General features: G+C 36.3%; 2 protein-coding genes across 7 annotated transcripts in view; one reads left to right on the plus strand and one right to left on the minus strand.

Annotated features, from left to right (window-relative positions):
- The window catches only part of TIMM9 (translocase of inner mitochondrial membrane 9), a 15,878-nt gene extending 4,618 nt beyond the window's left edge, over positions 1 to 11,260 (minus strand). The window contains exons 1-4 of one of the 4 annotated variants that reach the window (XM_057730385.1): positions 11,131 to 11,260; positions 10,727 to 10,913; positions 7,635 to 7,723; positions 7,128 to 7,196 (exon numbers count right to left, since the gene is read on the minus strand). The gene's annotated coding sequence lies outside the window, so the exon portion shown is untranslated. The remainder of the gene's footprint in view (positions 1 to 7,127; positions 7,197 to 7,634; positions 7,724 to 10,726; positions 10,914 to 11,130) is intronic. The other 3 variants (XM_057730384.1, XM_057730383.1, XM_057730382.1) reach the window with 3 other exon arrangements.
- The window catches only part of KIAA0586 (KIAA0586 ortholog), a 130,370-nt gene that overhangs the window by 5,867 nt on the left and 105,517 nt on the right, over positions 1 to 18,986 (plus strand). The window contains exons 1-5 of one of the 3 annotated variants that reach the window (XM_057730377.1): positions 11,402 to 11,481; positions 11,972 to 12,262; positions 13,170 to 13,240; positions 15,710 to 15,779; positions 16,733 to 16,802. In XM_057730377.1, coding sequence (XP_057586360.1) covers positions 12,007 to 12,262; positions 13,170 to 13,240; positions 15,710 to 15,779; positions 16,733 to 16,802 — 467 coding nt within the window. In that variant the 5' untranslated portion in view covers positions 11,402 to 11,481; positions 11,972 to 12,006. Of the gene's footprint in view, positions 1 to 11,401; positions 11,482 to 11,971; positions 12,263 to 13,169; positions 13,241 to 15,709; positions 15,780 to 16,732; positions 16,803 to 18,986 lie in introns of those variants that run through there. The other 2 variants (XM_057730376.1, XM_057730378.1) reach the window with 2 other exon arrangements.

An 18,986-nucleotide genomic window follows, 5' to 3' on the forward strand; every position in this document is an offset into this window, starting at 1 on the left:
TACTCCAGGCCAACATAGAAAAAACTTTGGTCCTCATCCCGACCCGTATTTGCTTAAGCCAGGTAGACTTCCACCCTCACTAGACTGTAACAAGACACTCCAACTCCCACACCAGAGTAGTGTCAGAGAAGGGTGATTAGGGAACAGGGACATTAATTCTTGTTGGGCATTAATAAGGAGCCGTCCCCCAAGCGTCACTGGAAATTGCATGGGGAGCCTGGACTTTCACCTCGGTTGTCAGTGATGAAGTACCTTTCTCCCTCCCCTCTCGGGTGGTATCAAAGGAGGCATAGTTGAGATTCAGGCCTATAATCAGGCCACATACTCTCCTGTGGTGTCCATGGAGGTCATGTGGGGAGTAGTAATGAGGCCTTCTAGTCCCTCTCAGCCAGGGAGATACCAATGAAAGCTTAGTAGGGAGCCATAACTCCTACTCTCACCCAGAAGAAATGAGGAACATCACCCCCATTCCCAGATGTGTGTGTGCACATGCGTGTGTGCACACTGTTCTCTAGTGACAGAGTGAGGAACCTGCACTTCTTACCCTCACCTGGCAGTAATGAGTTCCCCCCCCCTCCACCCCCCCCCAATGAAGCAGTGTCAGAAGCAGTCAGAGAAGGTTTAAATAAGATCTAGTCTCATAATACAAGGTGGGAAATTTCCAGGTTACAAAAAAAACCCAGAAACAAAAAAAAAAACTCATACCAAGAGCTAAGATCTCAAAAACGAAACAACAACAAAAACAAGATGTCTAACACTGAGATGAGAGATGTTGGAATTCTCTGACAAAGATTTTAAGACAGCTATTATAAAAAATGCTTCAATGAACAATTAAGAATGTTTGAAACAAATTAAAAAAATATAAAGCTCAGCAAAGAAATTGAAGATATCAAGAACCAAATGGAAATTTTAACAAATGAAAGACAGAGAAAACCAGAATAACAGACAGAATCAACAGCAGATAGGAAGGGATAAAGGAAGGAATCTGTGAAGGAAGGAGGAAGATAGAAAACAGAATTATCCCACCTGAATAACAGAAAAATAGAATGAAAAAAACGAACACAGTACCAGGGACCTGTATGACTGTTAACAAAAGATCTAACATTTGTTTTATTAGAGTCCTGGAAGAAGAGGAAGAGGGAAGGGCAGTTAAAGTACTAAAATAATGGCTGAAACTTCCCAAATGTGGCAAAAGAAGAGAAACTTACAGATCCAGGAACTGAATCACATTCCAAAAAGCGTAAACAGAAAGAAATCCACATCAAGATACACCATAGTGAAACTTTTAAAAACTAAAGACAAAAAATTTTGAAAGCTGCAAGAGAAAAAGCGATATCTTATCTATAGGGGAAAAACAATTAGGATGACAGCAGATTTCTCATCAGTCAACCCAGAAACCTGTATCTAGCAAAAATATCCTTCAGAAATGAAAGTGAAGTTAAGACATTCTCAAATAAAGGAAAACTAAGAAGATTTGGTGCCAGCAGACCTGCCTGAAAAGGATTAAAGTTCTAAGCAGAAAGGAAATGATAAAAGGAGAGTTGGAACATCAAGGAGGAACAACACAGTAATAAAAATACAAGTAGGTACAATACACTTTCCTTCTCCTCTTGAGTTTCCTAAATTATATTTGACATTTGAAGCAAAAATTATAAAACTGTCTAATGTGGTTCTAAATGTATATTATAAATGGGGAAGGTAAAGGGAGGTAAGGCTTTCTCACTTCATTGAAACTGGTAATATGTTGACACCATTAGGCTGTGATAAGCTTCATATATATCATGTAATACCTAGAGTATCAAACTAGGTATTATACTATTAACCACTAAAAAAGAATATGAGATACACTCAAAAACATTATAATCAAAGTAAATTCCAAAAAAAATTCAAATAATCCACAGGAAGGCAAGAAAAAAGAAACAAAACCAAAACAAACAGAAAATAAAAAATAAAATAGCACATTTAAGCCTTAATAAGCAATTACATTAAATACAAGTGGTCTCAAGAATCAACTAAAAGACAAACTGGCAGAATGGATTAAAGAAATGACCAAGTATATGTTGTCTACAAAAAACTGACTTCAAACATGATACAGAATGAATATGAAAGGAAGGAAAAATATTTGTCATGCAAGCATTAATCCAGTGGGTGTATTATCAGATTAGGTAGACTTCAGAGCAAAGGAATTTGCCAGAGACAGAAAAGGACATTAAGAGTCAATCCATGAAGAAGACATAGTACTCCTGGACTTCCCAGGTGGCGCAGTGAGTAAGAATCCGCCTGCCAATCCAAGGGACATGGGTTCGAGCCCTGTCCTGGGAAGATTCCACATGCCACGGAGCAACTAAGCCCGTGCGCCACAACTATAGAGCCTGTGCTCTAGAGCCCGTGAGCCACAACTACTGAGCCCATGTGCTGCAACTATTGAAGCTCACCCTCCTAGGGCCCATGCTCCACAACAAGAGAAGCCACTAGTGAGAAGCCTGCGCACCACAATGAAGAGTAGCCCCCGCTCGCAGCAACTAGAGAAAGCCCATGTGCAGCAATGAAGACCCAACACAGCCAATAAATAAATTAAATAAATAAATTTATATAAAAAAAAAAAGACATAGTACTCCTAAATGTGTGTGCCCCAAGCAACAGAGCTTCAAAATATGTAGCGAGAACTGAAAGGAGAAAAAGACAAGTATAGTTGCAGACTTAAACATCCCTCTCCCAACAACTGATAGAACAACTCAACAGAAAATCCACAAGGATATAGGAAAACTCAACACCATTAACCAACAGGATACAGTCTACATTTTTAAAACATTTCACCCAGTACCACAAAATACTCTTTTTATCAGATGCCCATGGAACACATACCAAGATAAACCATATCCTGGGCTATAAAGTAGCCTCAATAAATTTAAAAGAATTGAAATCATACAGATCTCTTCTTTGACCGCAATGGAATCAGAGTAGAAACCAGTAACAGATAACAGGAGAAAATCTCCAGACATCTGGAAAATAAATACACTTCTAAATAACCCATGAATCAAAGAGGAAAGTCTCAAGGAACTTTTTAAAAAAGTCACTGAACTGAATGAAATTGAAAATAGAGCATATTAAAATTTGTGTGACACAGCTAAATCAAGTGCCAAGAGGACAATTTTATAGTACTAAATGCATATATTAAAGAGGAAATGTCTCAAATCAACAATCTTTTTTTTTAACCTCAAGAATCTAGAAAAAGAGCAAAAAAAACCCACACAAAGCATGTAGAAGGAAGGAAATAATAAAGAACAGAAATCAACAAAAATAACAACAGAAAAGCAACAGACAAAAATCAATGAAACAAAGAGCTGGTTCTCTGAAAACACTATAACAGACAAACCTCTGGCAAGACTAACAAAGGAAAAAAGTCACATCGTTATCAGGATTAAAATAGGGTATAGTTCCATAGACACTGCGGATATCAAAGGGATAAGAGAACTATGAACAACTCTATATACATAAATCTAACAGCTTATTCATGAATTTACTATTATCCTGATAGCAAAACCAGACAAAGAAGGTGTATACAAGAAAACTACAGAAAAATTCATAAAATAGACATAAAAATCCTTAACAAAATAACAGCAAATATAATTCAGCAATATATAAAAAGAATTACACACCTTAAATAAGTAGGGTTTATTCTAGAGATGCAAGGCTAATTCAATATTTAAAAATCAATAAATGTGATCCACTATATTAACAGATGAAAAAATAAGTCATATGACCATATCGACTGGTGCAAAAAAAGCATTTGACAAAGTCAACACCCATTCATGACAAAAACTCTGAAAATTAGGAAGAGAGGGGAACTTCTTCAACTTGGTAATGTACACCTACAAAAAATCCTACACCCTACACTACATAGTTAATGGTGAAAGACTGAATACTTTCCTCTAAGATAGTGAGCAAAGCCAGATGTCTGCCCCTTCTACTCCTACTCAATATACTGCTGGAAGTTCTACCCAGTGTAGTAACTCAAGAAAAGGAAATAAGACATATGGATTGTAAACGATGAAAATAAAACTGTCCCCCTTTGCAGATGACATGATTGTGAACATAGAATATCCCAAAGAATCTACAAAGAAACCCCTAGAACAAGATAGTTCGGCAAGTCAGCAAGATCACAGGATGCAAGATAAACATGCAAAAATCAACTATAAAAATTGTAGTTTTTCAGTGTTACCGAAATTAAAAAAAAATACCATTTATAATCACTCAAAAAAAAAAAAAGATTTAGGGGTAAATCTAACAAAGCACATGTAGAACTTGTATGCTTAAACCTACAAAATACTGATGAAAGAAATCATAGACTTAAATAAATGGAAAAACACATTGTATTCATGGATTGGAAAATTCAGCATAGTAATGATGTCAGTTTCCCCAAAACTGATATACAGGCTTAATGCAATTCCTATCAAGGTCTCAGTAATACTTATTATAAATGTAGACAAGATTGTTTTTAAATTTATATGGAAAGCAAATGGACTTAAACTCACAAAAAGAATAATAAAGTGGGAAGAATCAGTCTACCTAATTTCAAGACTTATTACATAGCTACAGTAATCAATATTGTGTGGTATTTTGGTGGAAAAGCCGACACATGGATCTATGAAACAGGTTAGAGAACCCAGAAATAGTCACAGAAATATGCCCGACTGATTTTTGGTAAAGATGCAAAAGTAGTTAAGTAAAGACAGTCTTTTTAACAAATGGTGCTGGAACAACTATACAGCCACAGGCAAAGAATTTAACCTCAAAGTAAGTGTTTCACTTTATATAAAAAATTATCTCAAGTCTCTTATGGGACAAATATAGAAAATAAAACTATTAAAATTTTTAGAAAAATAGGAGAAAATCTTTGCACTTTAGGGAAAAAAATTCTTAGACTTCACATCAAAAGCAAACTACATGGCCACCATTAAAAAATCTAGAGACAATAAATGCTGGAGAGGGTGCAGAGAAAAAAGAACCCTCCTGCACTGTTGGTGGGAATGTGAATTGGTACAACCACTATGGAGAACAGTATGGCCGTTCCTTAAAAAACTAAAAAGAGAACTACCATATGACCCAGCAATCCCACTACTGGGCATAAACCCTGAGAAAACCATAATCCAAAAGAAACATGTACCACAATGTTCACTGCAGCACTATTTACAATAGCTAGGACATGGAAGCAACCTAAATGCCCACCAACAGACGAATGGATAAAGAAGATGTAGCACATATATACAACAGAATATTACTCAGCCATAAAAAAGAATGAAATTGAGTTAGTTGTAGTGAGGTGGATGGACCTAGAGACTGCCATACAGAGTGAAGTAAGCCAGAAGGAGAAAAACAAATATCATATGCTAACTCATATATATGGAATCTAAAAAAAATAGTACTATGAACCAGGTGACATGGCAAGAATAAAGATGCAGATGTAGAGAACAGAGTTGAGGACATGGGGTGGGAGGCAAAGGGGAAGCTGGGACACAAAAACCTGTACATGAATGTTTATATAAACTTCATACATAACAGTAAAAAACTGGAAGCAATCCAGATGTTCTTCAACAGGTGAATGATTAAACATACTGGTACACCCATACCATAGAACAGTACTCAGCAATAAAAAGGAATGAGGTACTGATACACACAACAGCCTGGATGAAATTATGCTGAGTGAAAAAAGCCAATCCCAAAAGGTTATATACTGTATGATTCCATTTGTATTACATTCTTGAAATGACAAAATTACAGAAATGCGGAACTTAGTGGATGCCAGGGGTCGAGGAGGGGGTGGGGGAGAAGGGAAGTAGGTGTTACTATAAAAAGGCAACATGAGAGACTTCTGAAATGGAAATGTTCTGTATCTTGATTGTATCAATAGCAATATCCTGGCTGTGATATTGTATTATAGTTTTGCAAGACGTTACCATTGTGGAAAGCTGAGTAAATGGCACAAAGGAACACTTTTTTCTTACAACTGCATGTGAATCTACAATAATCTCTAAAAGCTGGAGGTTGCCCATCTTTCTAATCCCTGCCAAAGAACAAGATACAGTGTGCAGTGTGGTAAATGTTACCAGATGTTCAGAACTAGAGTTCTTTTGGCTTCCTACTCAGAAAACAGCCTGAAAAGATCCAGAAATTGGTAAGATAGCTTTTGTGGACAGGTGTTAAATGAAAACTTTGTTTTGTGGGAACTTAAAAAAAAACAAAAAACAAAAAAAACAAGGGCAACAAAACAAAAATTAAAGGAACCTGGTTTACCAGCAGGCCTCCAGCTGAAAACACAAAAGGTTATCCAAAGACCCTGAGCCTTTTGAATTGTTAAGCTGTACAGTATACTCACTGTACTTCAGGAGGACATGCAGCAAACTGGACTTTCTACAGGTTGCATCAGAAAAGAAATATCTGATTTCCTTACTTATAATACCTTAGAAATTTACATGTTCACTAATTATAATGCCAAAAGCAGTTTCTTTTACCTATTCCTATCCTAGTATTTCTTCAGGTTAAAATTCATAATATGACTTTTTCAAACAGAGGTCAGAGAGGCAGAAAGTATGAAATCTTTAAATGTTGTATAACACTGCTGACTCTATGTTACTTCCCCCTTGATATACAATTCATAGTGACAAATGATGATTGTTACTGCGAAGTCTTTGAAGAGATATAGATGAGAAGCACCCCTAAATGTTGTTTCTATGAATATTCTTGGGGTTTTTTTGGGTGCACGGGCTTAGTTGCTCCGTGGCATGTGGGATCTTCCTGGAGCAGGGATCAAACCCTGCATTGGCAGACAGATTCTTAACCACTGTGCCACCTAGGAAGTCCGGTATTGTCTTTTAATATACAGTCCTTAACAGTGTGTATCCTCCTTTAAGTGAAATAATGTTTATCATATTATGAGTCATATAACCTATTTCTTGAGAATTTGGAAAATAAAAAATATTTCCACTACTCAAAGACCACTGCATTAACATTATGATTTCCTTTTCTCTAGACTCATTCAATTATACATTTTATTTTTTCAAATATCTTCCCAGACCCACAACTGAACTCAAGAGCTAACAGTGAGCAATTTTCTTAAGTCCACCTACGTCTTAAAAGCTCTTCTCTGTAGTCACCAATATCAAGATTGCGGTATACCTGAGTGAAGCCAGTTGTTCCTAGAAAATATTGGAGATGATTGAGTGAATAAATGATTTTCAAATTTACTTGCTAGTTTGGGTTTTCTAAGTCTTACAGCATTCTATTTTGCAGTTATTGAGTCATTAGTTATGTTGATTGACAAAGTTCAACAGCCACACAAACCACCTGGTATTGAGAAGAGGTAGAAGCAATGTGGCTGCCCTTTTATTTGGTCCTAATTACCAGATATTACAAGAAAATGTTTGTTACTGTAGAGGCAAATATCCAGTCAGGGGATACCTTCTGGTTATATCCCTGAAACCTGGAGAGGGAGGGAAGGGATAGAGTTCTAGTATCTCTGGCTTGGGTCTTAGGAATGATTACAGCAAAGCTAAGTAATTTTTGTGTCAAACAAAATATATCATAAAACCAGGGAACTTAAGAGTAAGGAGAGATGTTAGTCATCAAGCTCAAACCTTTTCTGATGCATGAGTTTCCTTTCTGTTCTGGAAAAGTAGGTGTCCAACCTTTGCTTGAATGTCTCCAGTGAGGCCTGATTTCTTACCTGAAAAATGAGGGAATTACAATATGACTGCCGAAGCCCCTTGAAGTCTGTTTGATGAAATCTACACTTCTGCTGGCTAAATCATCTTTTGAAAAGCCACTTCCTTTTCAATAAGTGAAATCAGTTTCCTCAATTTGTTCTGAGGTTACAGTTCTTTAGCATATGTGTTATTATGAATCAAAATATACTTAATATCCTATTTTGCCAGGTAATATGTATGTTCAGGTGAACATACAAGGACAAACAATTCCCGGAAATTTATGAGTATTAAAAAATAAACTAATCAGGATGTGACGGGGAGATACCCTCCATTTAGTCTTTAGAATCGTATGCAGATTTTTACCAGGTCTGGAGCAAAATTTCTAATTCTGTTCAAACTTAGTTTACAATAAGTGATTCTGCTGATGTCCTTGGCCACTATCACTATAATTGATTGGTCTCACCATGATTGGTACTGGTAATTGGTAATCTTGTGATCCAGGCAAGGATCATGAGTGGATAATAAAACTACTGGGTGATACGTTGTTGGGCAACAGGATATATCTATTGTATCAAAGCATGTCCACAGGTTACTTATCACAAAAAAACCTGTCCCTTTACATTGGGAAGATCTGTCAGTCACCACCTTAATTGGTGTGGTACCACCTATCTGCTGTTCTTGCCAAAAATGTTTGATGTGACTGATTATGAGGGAATAATTAGGAACATCCACAATGTGGGACTATGTGTAAGATGACTAGACTGATCTTTTCTAAAAATTAAAGTCATAAAAGAAGTAGAAAGTGCTCTTCTAGAATATGAGACTAAAGAGTCATGATAACAATTGTGAACTTTGGATCATGAATCAAAAAAACCATTTTTGAGTTAAAAATAAAGACTTTTGGGGACAATTGAAGAAATCTGAATGTTATCTTCATAGGTCTGATAATCATACTGTGGCTATGTAATAGTATGTTCTTAAGGAGATACATGCTGAAGAAATTAGTGCTAAAGGTCATGATGTCTGCAACTTTTAAGTGGACCAAAAACAAACAAACAAACAAAAACCCAAAAAATCCCACGTTATCTCTCTCAGTATGTGTATATACAGAGATATGAGTGGGAAAGAGAAAGCAAACAAGTAAAAGAGTTAACAAAAGAATGAAAGAAAACAATCTTGTGAGCCATGTTTTTTGTTCCAGGGGCTATTCTGTTCTTCATTTGACAGGTCAGATGTCTAAACTGATCTGAACTAACTTTCTAGATTGGTATAAAATAGGACTCTACCACATGTCCCTTTACTTTAGATTATTTGCAGCAGGTTTAGGAAATTCTGCCTGATTAACTGACAACCCTAACTTATTATTAATCAGGGCAAAAAAATTCTTTTGAAAGATTACTGCAAACTGCTTGGGTTTAAAGGATGGCTTCAAGGCCTAAAGGATGAGCCTATGAGCACTGGACTAGATGAGGGCAAGACTACCTGGGCTCTAACCCCAGCTCTGATATTAAAGGGTTGTAAGATCCAAATCAAATCATTTTTTCAAGTCATTTCAACGAGTTTCTACACCTGCATGCACACCTTAGCAAGTAGACGTGAAAGGTCACTTTTTTTTACATCTAAGTTTCACCTAGAAAATAAGCGAGATAAATCATCTCAAAGTCTCTCACAGCTCTGACACTGTCATATCTTTTGATTCACATAAATTATAAAACAAATTGTGAACAAACAGGTACTATCTTAAAGCTTGATAGTGAAGGAAATGTAACTGAAATACAGAAACTCATCAAGATTTAAAAGGGTCTCTGAGCCCTTAAGGTCTCTTTTAATTCTAGGATTTCTTCTATCAAAGTAGACAGCTGAGAACTACCATATGATCCAGTAATCCCACTCCTGGGCATATACCCAAAGAAAACCATAATCCCAAAAGAAACTTGTACCATAATGTTTATTGCAGCACTCTTTACAATAGCCAGGACATGGAAGCAACCTAAATGCCCATCAACAAATGAATGGATACAGAAGATGTGGCATATATATACAATGGAATATTACTCAGCTCTAAAAAGGGATGAGATGGAGCTATATGTAATGAGGTGGATAGAACTACAATCTGTCATACATAGTGAAGTAAGTCAGAAAGAGAAGGACAAATATTGTATGCTAACTCACATATATGGAATCTAAAAATGGTACTGATGAACTCAGTGACAAGAACAAGGAAGCAGATACAGAGAATGGACTGGAGAACTCGAGGTATGGGAGGGGGCGGGGGGTGAAGGGGAAACTGAGACGAAGCGAGAGAGTAGCACAGACATATATATACTACCAACTGTAAAATAGTCAGTGGGAAGTTGTTGTATAACAAAGGGAGTCCAACTCGAGGATGGAAGATGCCTTAGAGGACTGGGGCAGGGAGGGTGGGGGGGACTCGGGGGGGCGTCAAGGAAGGGAGGGAATATGGGGATATGTGTATAAAAACAGTTGATTGAACCTGGTGTACCCTCCCAAAAAAAAAAAAAGTAGACAGCTGAGATGTAAAAATAAAACTTGTTTAACTTTTACATCAGATTACATTTTTTGCTTTGATTAATCCTAATATTTTAGTAATGCGTAACGGGAAACGTTTAAGTAATGCACCCTCGAAAATTAGCAGATCAGAGAAGGTGTGTTGGCCCTGGTACTCTGTCTAGAGAGAATTTTTCAGTTAAAGGAGGGTTCAGCTCAAGGTCACGGCGTGGATGCCTTACAGTCTTAACTCACTGTCCCAAAACAAGACCCCAGTTCCCCAAACCTGGGTTGAAGGTGGCTCAGGGCCTCGAATTCCAACCCTCGTCCCAGTAACACGGTTCCGAGGCAGGCCCCAAACCGCTCTGGGAACGCGCTGCCCGGCTCCGCAGCCCCCCACAGCCCCAAGTACACGCGGCGGCCTCCTTCAGAGACCCTGCCACCTTTCCCGAGCGTAGCCTGCCGCCCCCCGCCTGGGAACCCGGGATTCTGTGTACAGAGAAAAGAGACCATACTTAAGGACTGACTCTCGCATCCGACACCAGTACGAGGCTGCGGGTGAGCGCTACCAGTCGAGTCGGGGGCGGAGGGTCTGGGTCAGGGGAGGCGCAGCAGCCGCTGGATGATAGAGAACACGTGGGAATGGTGATGTCAAATAGCTCTTATAGCATTCGTCGCCGATTCGTTATAATGCCGGAAACTCTAGAGGAGAAAGCCGATATCATAAACGAATTTTAAAATCGCCTGAGAATTAATTATTTTGATTTTCTGCTTCGAAAAAGCTCTGAAATTCTGACTTTCTCTACAATATCAACACGAATCTGTCGAAACTTTTTGTGAAACTAATTTACTTAATCCCGCGTCCCTAACGGCCTCCAGGAGCTACCCTGTAAACAGTCCGTAATAGGGGTGGTATTACCAGCTAGGTCGGGAGCTCTTCGGGTCTTGATTGAGACTCTCGAGTGTTATTCAGTGTTTTAAGTCTTGTTGGGCAATGTACTGCCTTTAATAAAACAAACAATTCACACCTGTTTTAAGCCTCGTATGTTGGGAGTTTGTTTCCACCCGGAGAGGGATGGAGGAGCACCGGAGAGCGTTTAGCTTTTTGGTTGGGTGTTTTGGACGACTTCATGGTGCGCATGCGTGTTGTGTCTGAAGGGCGGGTTTAAAGGGAAGTAGGTGTTGACGCGGGCAAGTGAAGCTGTTGTCAGATGAGATCTGTGCCTCCGCGGTTGCCGAGCGCTCGGGAGACGCAGAGGGGTGAATTTAGGTGCTTGATGGTAGCTTCTTGAGGGGTGTGTAAGACTCTGTGGCTGAAGAAAGCTATTAAGCTTTTTATGTGGGTGATTTTGAAAAAAAAACAGCATTTCGGTTTTACCTGCTTGATTCCCTCTTCTCAAATTTTAACTCCGCCTCCACATCTGGTTGGTTTTGCGCTGCTACCTCTCCGGTTGGGGAGTGCTCGGTGTTATTATTGCTTATGCGGCCATTCTCTGGTCATCCTCACTTTCAGATTCGTTGGCATGCTGCATTAATAGATTGAGTGGCATTAATTAAATCTAGTCGTCTCTAATCCTGGGTTAAATACCAAATTGAAATTTATAGCTTTGCGGATAGTCTGTTTAGACGTTTTATTTAAAAGTTGATGACTGCATGCTTCAGAATCACTTGAAATTTAAATTTTTTTTAATCATATTCCTCCCTTTCTTCTCTCCTCCACCTCCCCCCCTCCCCCCCACCCCCCCCCCCCCCCCGCCAAGTCCTCAAAGCGGTGAAAATTTTGTTCTGAAGTTTTATGGACTCAGAAGAAAATTCTGTTCAGAATTGTGGGACTAGTTTTGTTACCAATAATATGAAAGCCTCTGAGTTTAGCCCGGAAAAGAGAAAAAAGGTTAAAATACCAGCGAGGAGACTTCGTGAGGTAGTTTCTCCAAATCAGGGAGATAATTTGGCCTTGCTGAAAGATGAGTTGTCCCGTGTTCCTCCAGCGTTGTCGGCAAATAAACGTCTTCCTGTTAGAACTGGGAAGAGCTTGAATGGAACGTTATGCGGTATGTGATTCCAAGTAGTTTCAATCAGTTTTCACTTTTGTAAATGTTTAGTCTTTATTTGCATTTCGTTTTTTGTGTTTCAAAATTTAGAGGACTTAATATTTAAATTCCTAAATATATGTCTGGTTTGTACAGGCGTTTGAAAAGTGACCCCCTTTCCTTGGAAAATGGCCAGGCACAGTTTACATCAACTAATATTGAATAGATAGAATTTATAAAACATTTCGTATTTTGTTTTTTCTTTGTGTGTTTTTGGCAATGTATTCTTGTCCACATCTGTGATGGACACACTAAACTAGTATGATATTCTTACTTTTCACCAGTAGGGTTGGCTTTTTACCTTCTGCTTGGATAGTGCTATCCAGTTTGCCATAGTAGAAAAGCAGAATTTCTGTCTTTTGATGGCTTCCATGTTCCAATTCACTTAACTTGTCTGGAGCTCCCTGAAAGTGAAAATAACATATGCTTTACCCACTTCACTGGTAATCAAATTAATGAATACAAGTGCAAAAACCAAAAGAACAAATAAAGCAGCTTATATAGTGTTGCTTTTTGGGGGTACAGCAGAACATAGGCCTGCTGTTAAATCAGGCTTTTATATCATGTACATGTTTTATTCCCGGCAAATAATTGTACCCATAGTTTGTCCGAATCCAATAGTGTAATGATATATTTTATACTATTTTATACTTATCTCATTTGATTGTCAGTTCTGAGCCCTTGTTTTCCAAAATATCAGATTGTAAAAACCTTCATTGGGATATATTTAAGTACATTTTAAGATTTTTGCACGAAGAGTGGTCTTGCATTAATATGGAGTTTATAGTTCTTGAATTATGCTTGTACAGTTTCTAAAGGTAATATTCTGATTTAATAATCACTAAAATTGATTTCTTTATTTTGTTAGGTGCATCAGACTTAACTTCTGCCAGAAATTATCAGCAGCCTCCATTAGAAAATCCCACTGTATCAGAAAGTGTAAGCAAAAGAATTTTTAATTATGCTCATGTTAAAATTTTAAGTATTGTCAAATAATACTTTTTAAAATTTTGTTTGATTAGCAACAGGCCTTGTTTTTATTTAAATTTCACTTACCAAAGAAACATTTTTACAAACTATTAGGTAAAGGTAAAGGAGCTGTAACAACATAGTTTTTAAAAAGTGAGGTGTGAATTATATATCATTCAAACTATTCTGAAGCCTTTTGTGTACTTTTTTTTTTGAGAGGTCTTTAAAAATAATAACATGAAATTCTTATCATAACAGTTTTTATTTATAATGCTGCAAATATTTGATTGTAAGTATAATGTTTGGTCATGCAATATAATTAGACTTTGACCACTTATCATAATGTTGACCTATATATTGTCAATTTAACAAGTAAACTAAGAATGATATTGAAGCTATATACTTATGAACTTTGTCAAAAACTCACAAAAAAAATATATAATTACGCTCTGTACTTGGTCCCTGAATAAATGCCTAGTTTAGGGTTGGTGTTTTTAGTTTCTTTTTTGAGCAAGCTTATTTAATGATTAATGGTATTTGAATTCCGTTATTTAAATGGTATTTGAATGCTATTATTTAAATAATTTCCCAGATGTATGGATATGCTATTTCTGTATAATTGAAGATAAAAGGGAGATCTTTGGAAGATCATCAGGCAGGATTCCATTAGATTTAATATGGGCTCACAGCTTGTTTTGTGTAGATTTTCCTAATATAAAATACACCTGCAAAGCAAACCTAGTTCTTTATCATTTTACCATGAACACAAACTGCAGTCTCTCTGCATTACATTTTTATTTCATAAATGAGTATTAAGATTACAGTGTGTATTGACTTGACCATGCTATTGTAAGAGAAAATTAAAGGAGTTTGTGAAAATTAAAGGATATGCTCACATTTTAAAGCTTATTTGGATTTGCTCCAATTCATACCTGTTGCTCCCTACTACTAGAAGCTGAGATATACCTTTTCCTACTTGAGGCAAATCCTTACAAATGTGTAGAAAGAAAACAAAAACTTAAAAAAAATCACTATGGAAAATACGAGAAGACGGAAAAAAGAAATTCTACAACCAAAATCAACAGCTGTTAACATTGAGTTTTTTTTTCCTATGTGTATATATGTATTATGAAGTGGGACCATAATGTTCTATAACTAAGTAGTATTAAGGTTATTGTTGCCTGTCATTGATTTTTTTCCTAAAAACTTTTAATGGGTTTACAGAATTTCAGTGTATGTATGTACCATAGTTTATTTGTTCACATTGCTGTCATTTGACATTAGAGTTTTTTTCCCCCAATTTTTAATAATATATACAACCAGGTGATGAACATTCTGGTTTATGTCCCAGCTCATTTCCTTATATTAATTTCTAGGTGTAAAATTATTAGATAAAAGATTATGCACATATTTTGCAATGTGTCTAAATTGCCTCCAGCAGAGCTGTATCAGTATATATTCTCCAGCAAAGTCATGAGTAAAATTAGTGAAATTATTTCTCCCCATCTTTACTTATATGAAATATTAAAATTAAACAAAAAAAAACTTTGCCATTTTGATAGGTGAAAAAAAGCATCTCATTGTTTTATTTTGTATTTCTTTTATTATTAATGAAGGGGAAATTTTTTTCATTTATATTGCTACCTGTATTTATTCTTTTGTGAATTACATATTTATGTGCTATGCTTTTCCTAACTGATTTGTGGGAGTTCTTTATATGAGCTTCCCAGATGCATTTTACTGTATTGTTAGCCTCATTGGCTATTTTTAGGAAGTTAATGCCTGTTATCAGCCGTTTTAAGATTTTCTCTTTTCCCTTTAATGATTTAGCAGGAAAAAAAAAATCTGTCTAAGGAAGGTGAAACAATGTTGAATGAACTTAGTGCTTAAAAAGTCATGGTGTCTTAGCCCTGAATAGAATCTTAGAGGTGAAGTCTAAGGTTACACATGTGAGCAAGAAGCTATTTGCCAGTAGGTGTCACTTATATAGAGAAGTTCTCTGAGACCACATTATAGCTCAGTGAGAAAGAATACTGTGATTAATTTGTGATATTGTGCCATGCATTGGCCATCCTTACGTGTGAACTTCATTTGACTCACAGTGAATCACATTTTCACGTTTAACTATAGCCACTGAGATGTTAGGTGAGTTGCCTTGCTGAAAGTAGCAAACCGGGATTTGAGTCTGAATTTCAAGGCCACAGTTGTTTGCTTGTTCATTTACCCATCCATTCACTTGTCTGACATTACTTATTCAACAAATCTCTGAGTAGCTTCAAGGTACTTAAGCATTGTGGTTGTGCTGGGAATTAAGTATATAAAAACACACAGTCCTGTCCTCCCAGGACACAATAGTCATATAGCTAGTAAGTGGTGCTTGATAAATAATAAATCATAAAGTTTATTTAGGCTTTCATTTCTTCCTTTCATATGCTAAAGGATTTTTCTAAAGATGTTGCAGTGCAAGTGTTGCCTTTGGATAAAACGGAAGAGAACAACAGACAAAAAGGTAAAAGGGTAGATTTGATTTTTTTTGGTAAAGCATACATAGCATAGAATTTACCATTTTTACCATTTTTAAGTGTACAGTTTTGTGGCATTGGTTATATTCATATTGTGCAGCCGTCACCACTGTCCATCTCCAGTACTTTTCATCTTCCCCAATTGAAACTCTGTACTCATCAAATACTAACTCTTTCCCTCCCCCCCCGCCCATTCTATTTTCCGTCCCTATAAATTCCACTATACCTCATAAATACGGAATCATACAGTGTTTGTCCTTTGGTGATTGACTTCACTTAGCATGTCTTCATGGTTCATTTATGTTGTAACATGGAAGAATTTCCTTAGTAAGGATAGAATTTTAGATTTTTAGACATTCATTGATTTGTTTTTTAGATATTCATTAAATAGCCTTATAGTTTTTTCTTATTATTTTCATTCTTAGTTTTTACTTCCAAATTAAGCTACTAATGGAATCTCTAAAGTCCAGAAAATGGTTTGTACTCGTAAAGATAACTTTATTATTGCCAACATATTACAAAGGTTTGGTATTTGATACCTGTTTATAAATGCTGAATTCAAGTTTTGAATAGTGTTTGCTAAGATAACAGATTAATAGTAATGCTTTGAAAAAATTTATTTAATGACATTTTAAAAGTAGTTGGTTTTATTTTTTTGATTTATTTACTTATTTTTTTTAGTTGGTTTTATTTTCATCTAAGCAGTTTTCTCATTAGAGTTTGAACAGATGTCTCTAATTTGGCTCCAATTTTTTTCCTACATCTAGGGTTATGACTATTATTACTCAGTCATATAATTTGTTCCTTGCCTTTTTCAATTGAGAAATCATATTCCTAAATCCCCATTTTTTTAGTTAAAAAAGTTTTTCTTTGAATAGCTTATCAAAATTTAGTAAAGTTTCAGGATTCTAAACTACATTTTTGTGTTTTGATTTTGCAGAAAATGACATCTTTATTTCTCAGTACACTATGGGACAGAAAGATGCTCTAAGAGCAGCTTTAAAACAAAAGTAAGTTTCATTTACAGAAAATAGGTGGGCCATTTCTTCTGTTTCTATATGGTTCTCTAAAATCAGCTTTATTTATACTTTGCACCTAGGAAAAGGCTTGTTTTTCAATGTGTGAAATATGTATGTGTGATAATATGTATAAAGCATTTTTCATGGTGCTGGGCATGTATAAAATACTCAATGGCTGTTAACAATTATTATTATTATTATTATTGTTATCGAAGAGGAACTGTTCTAAGCACATTATGTGCATTAACTCATTTAATTCTCTCAAAATCCAATGAAATAGATTCCATTATCATCCCAATTTTGTAGAATCCCCATTTTATAGATGAGGAAACTGAGGCAGAGAGGGATAGATTTTCCCAAAGCCATTTAGCAAGTATCCTTTGGGCTGGGATTCAAACCCGGGTAATCTGTCTTTAGATTCCTCTCTTAGTCACTTCACTGTACTACTTATAGCAGTGGTCAAGTAGTTCCAAATATATAATACTTACTATCAAAGGACATTTAGACTTTTTCTGGCTAAGATTTGAGAAAGGGACAAGCTTAGCATTTGGTTGAAGTAAAGGGAAACTGTGGCTCCTACTCTTATCTAAATGCTCCCTCCCAACTTTATCTTTAATGCCAGTGAAATACACAACCAACCCTGACAACAGCACCATGCTAAACATGAAAGAATATATCATTGGAGGCATTTTTTTTTTAATCATTAGTGGGGGTGGAATGAGATACATATTCTTAGGCTAAATGTATTCGACTCCTGAACCAGAGCAGCCTGGGAGGCTCCTTAGAAAATAGGAAACATATTAAACTCTCATTTTATTCAAAAGGAAATTTTAGATTACTTCTATAAATGGAAAGTCAGTATTTCTAATAATACAATGAAAATAAGTATTGGGTTGGCCAAAAGGTTAGTTCAGTTTTTTTCTGTAAGCTGGCTCTAGTAGCACTTAGCTGTCTTTAACTTCATTCAAAACAATTTTGTTAGACTGTATTTTGACAGCTGTCATATCAGCGTGCATTTAAAAGTAAACATCAAAATTGGTGAAATTTTGTGTAGCCATTTTAATATTGAAGATGGAAGAAAAAAAGCAACATTTTCAGCATATTATGCTTTCTTATTTTAAGAAAGGTAAACACGCAACTGAAACGCAAAAAAAGATTTGTGCAATGTATGGACAAGGTGCTGTGACTGATTGAACATGTCAGAAGTTTGCAAAGTTTCATGCTGGGGATTTCTCACTGGATGATGCTCCACAGTCACGTAGACCAGTTGAAGTTGATAGTGATCAAATTGAGATATTAATTGAGAGCAATCAACATGATACCACGCGGGAAAGAGCCAACATACTCAAAATATCCAAATCAAGGGTGGAAAATCATTTGCACTAACTTGGTTATGTTAATTCTTTGATGTTTGGGTTCTATGTAAGTTAAGCGGAAAAAAATCTTCTTGACCATATTTCTGCATGAGATTCTCTACTGAAACGTGATGAAAATGTTCTGTTTTTAAAACAAATTGTGACGGGTGATGAAAAGTGGATACTGTACAGTAATGTGGAACAGAAGAGATCGTGGGGCAAGTAAAATGAGCCACCACCAGCCACACCAAAGGCCAGTCTTCCTCCAAAGAAGGTGATGTTGTATATAAGGTAGAATTGGAAGGAAGTCCTCTATTATGAGCTCCTTCTGAAAAACAAAACGATTGATTCCAACAAGTACTGCCCCCAGTTAGACCAACTGAAAGCAGCACTCTGTGAAAGGCCTCCGGTATTACAAAACAGAAAACGCTTAATCTTCCATCGGGATAATGCAAGACCACATGTTTTCTTGATGACCAGGCAAAAACTGTTACAGCTTGGCTAGGAAGTTCTGATTCATCCGCTGTATTCACCAGACATTGCACTTTCAGATTTCCATTTATTTTGGTGTTTACAAAAGTCTCTTAATGGAGAAAATTCAGTTCCCTGGAAGACTGTAAAAGGCACCTGGAACAGTTCTTTGCTCAAAAAGATAAAAAGTTTTAGGAAGATGGAATTATGAAGTTGCCTGAAAAATGGCAGAAGGTAGTGGATAGTGGAACAAAATGGTAAATATGTTGTTCAATAAAGTTCTTCGTAAACCCAAGCACTTATGGGCACCTTATCTTTGACAAAGGAAGCAAGAATATACAATGGAAAA

The sequence above is a fragment of the Hippopotamus amphibius genome, chromosome 4, assembly GCF_030028045.1.
Source record: "Hippopotamus amphibius kiboko isolate mHipAmp2 chromosome 4, mHipAmp2.hap2, whole genome shotgun sequence".
NCBI classification, from domain to species: Eukaryota; Metazoa; Chordata; class Mammalia; order Artiodactyla; family Hippopotamidae; genus Hippopotamus; species Hippopotamus amphibius.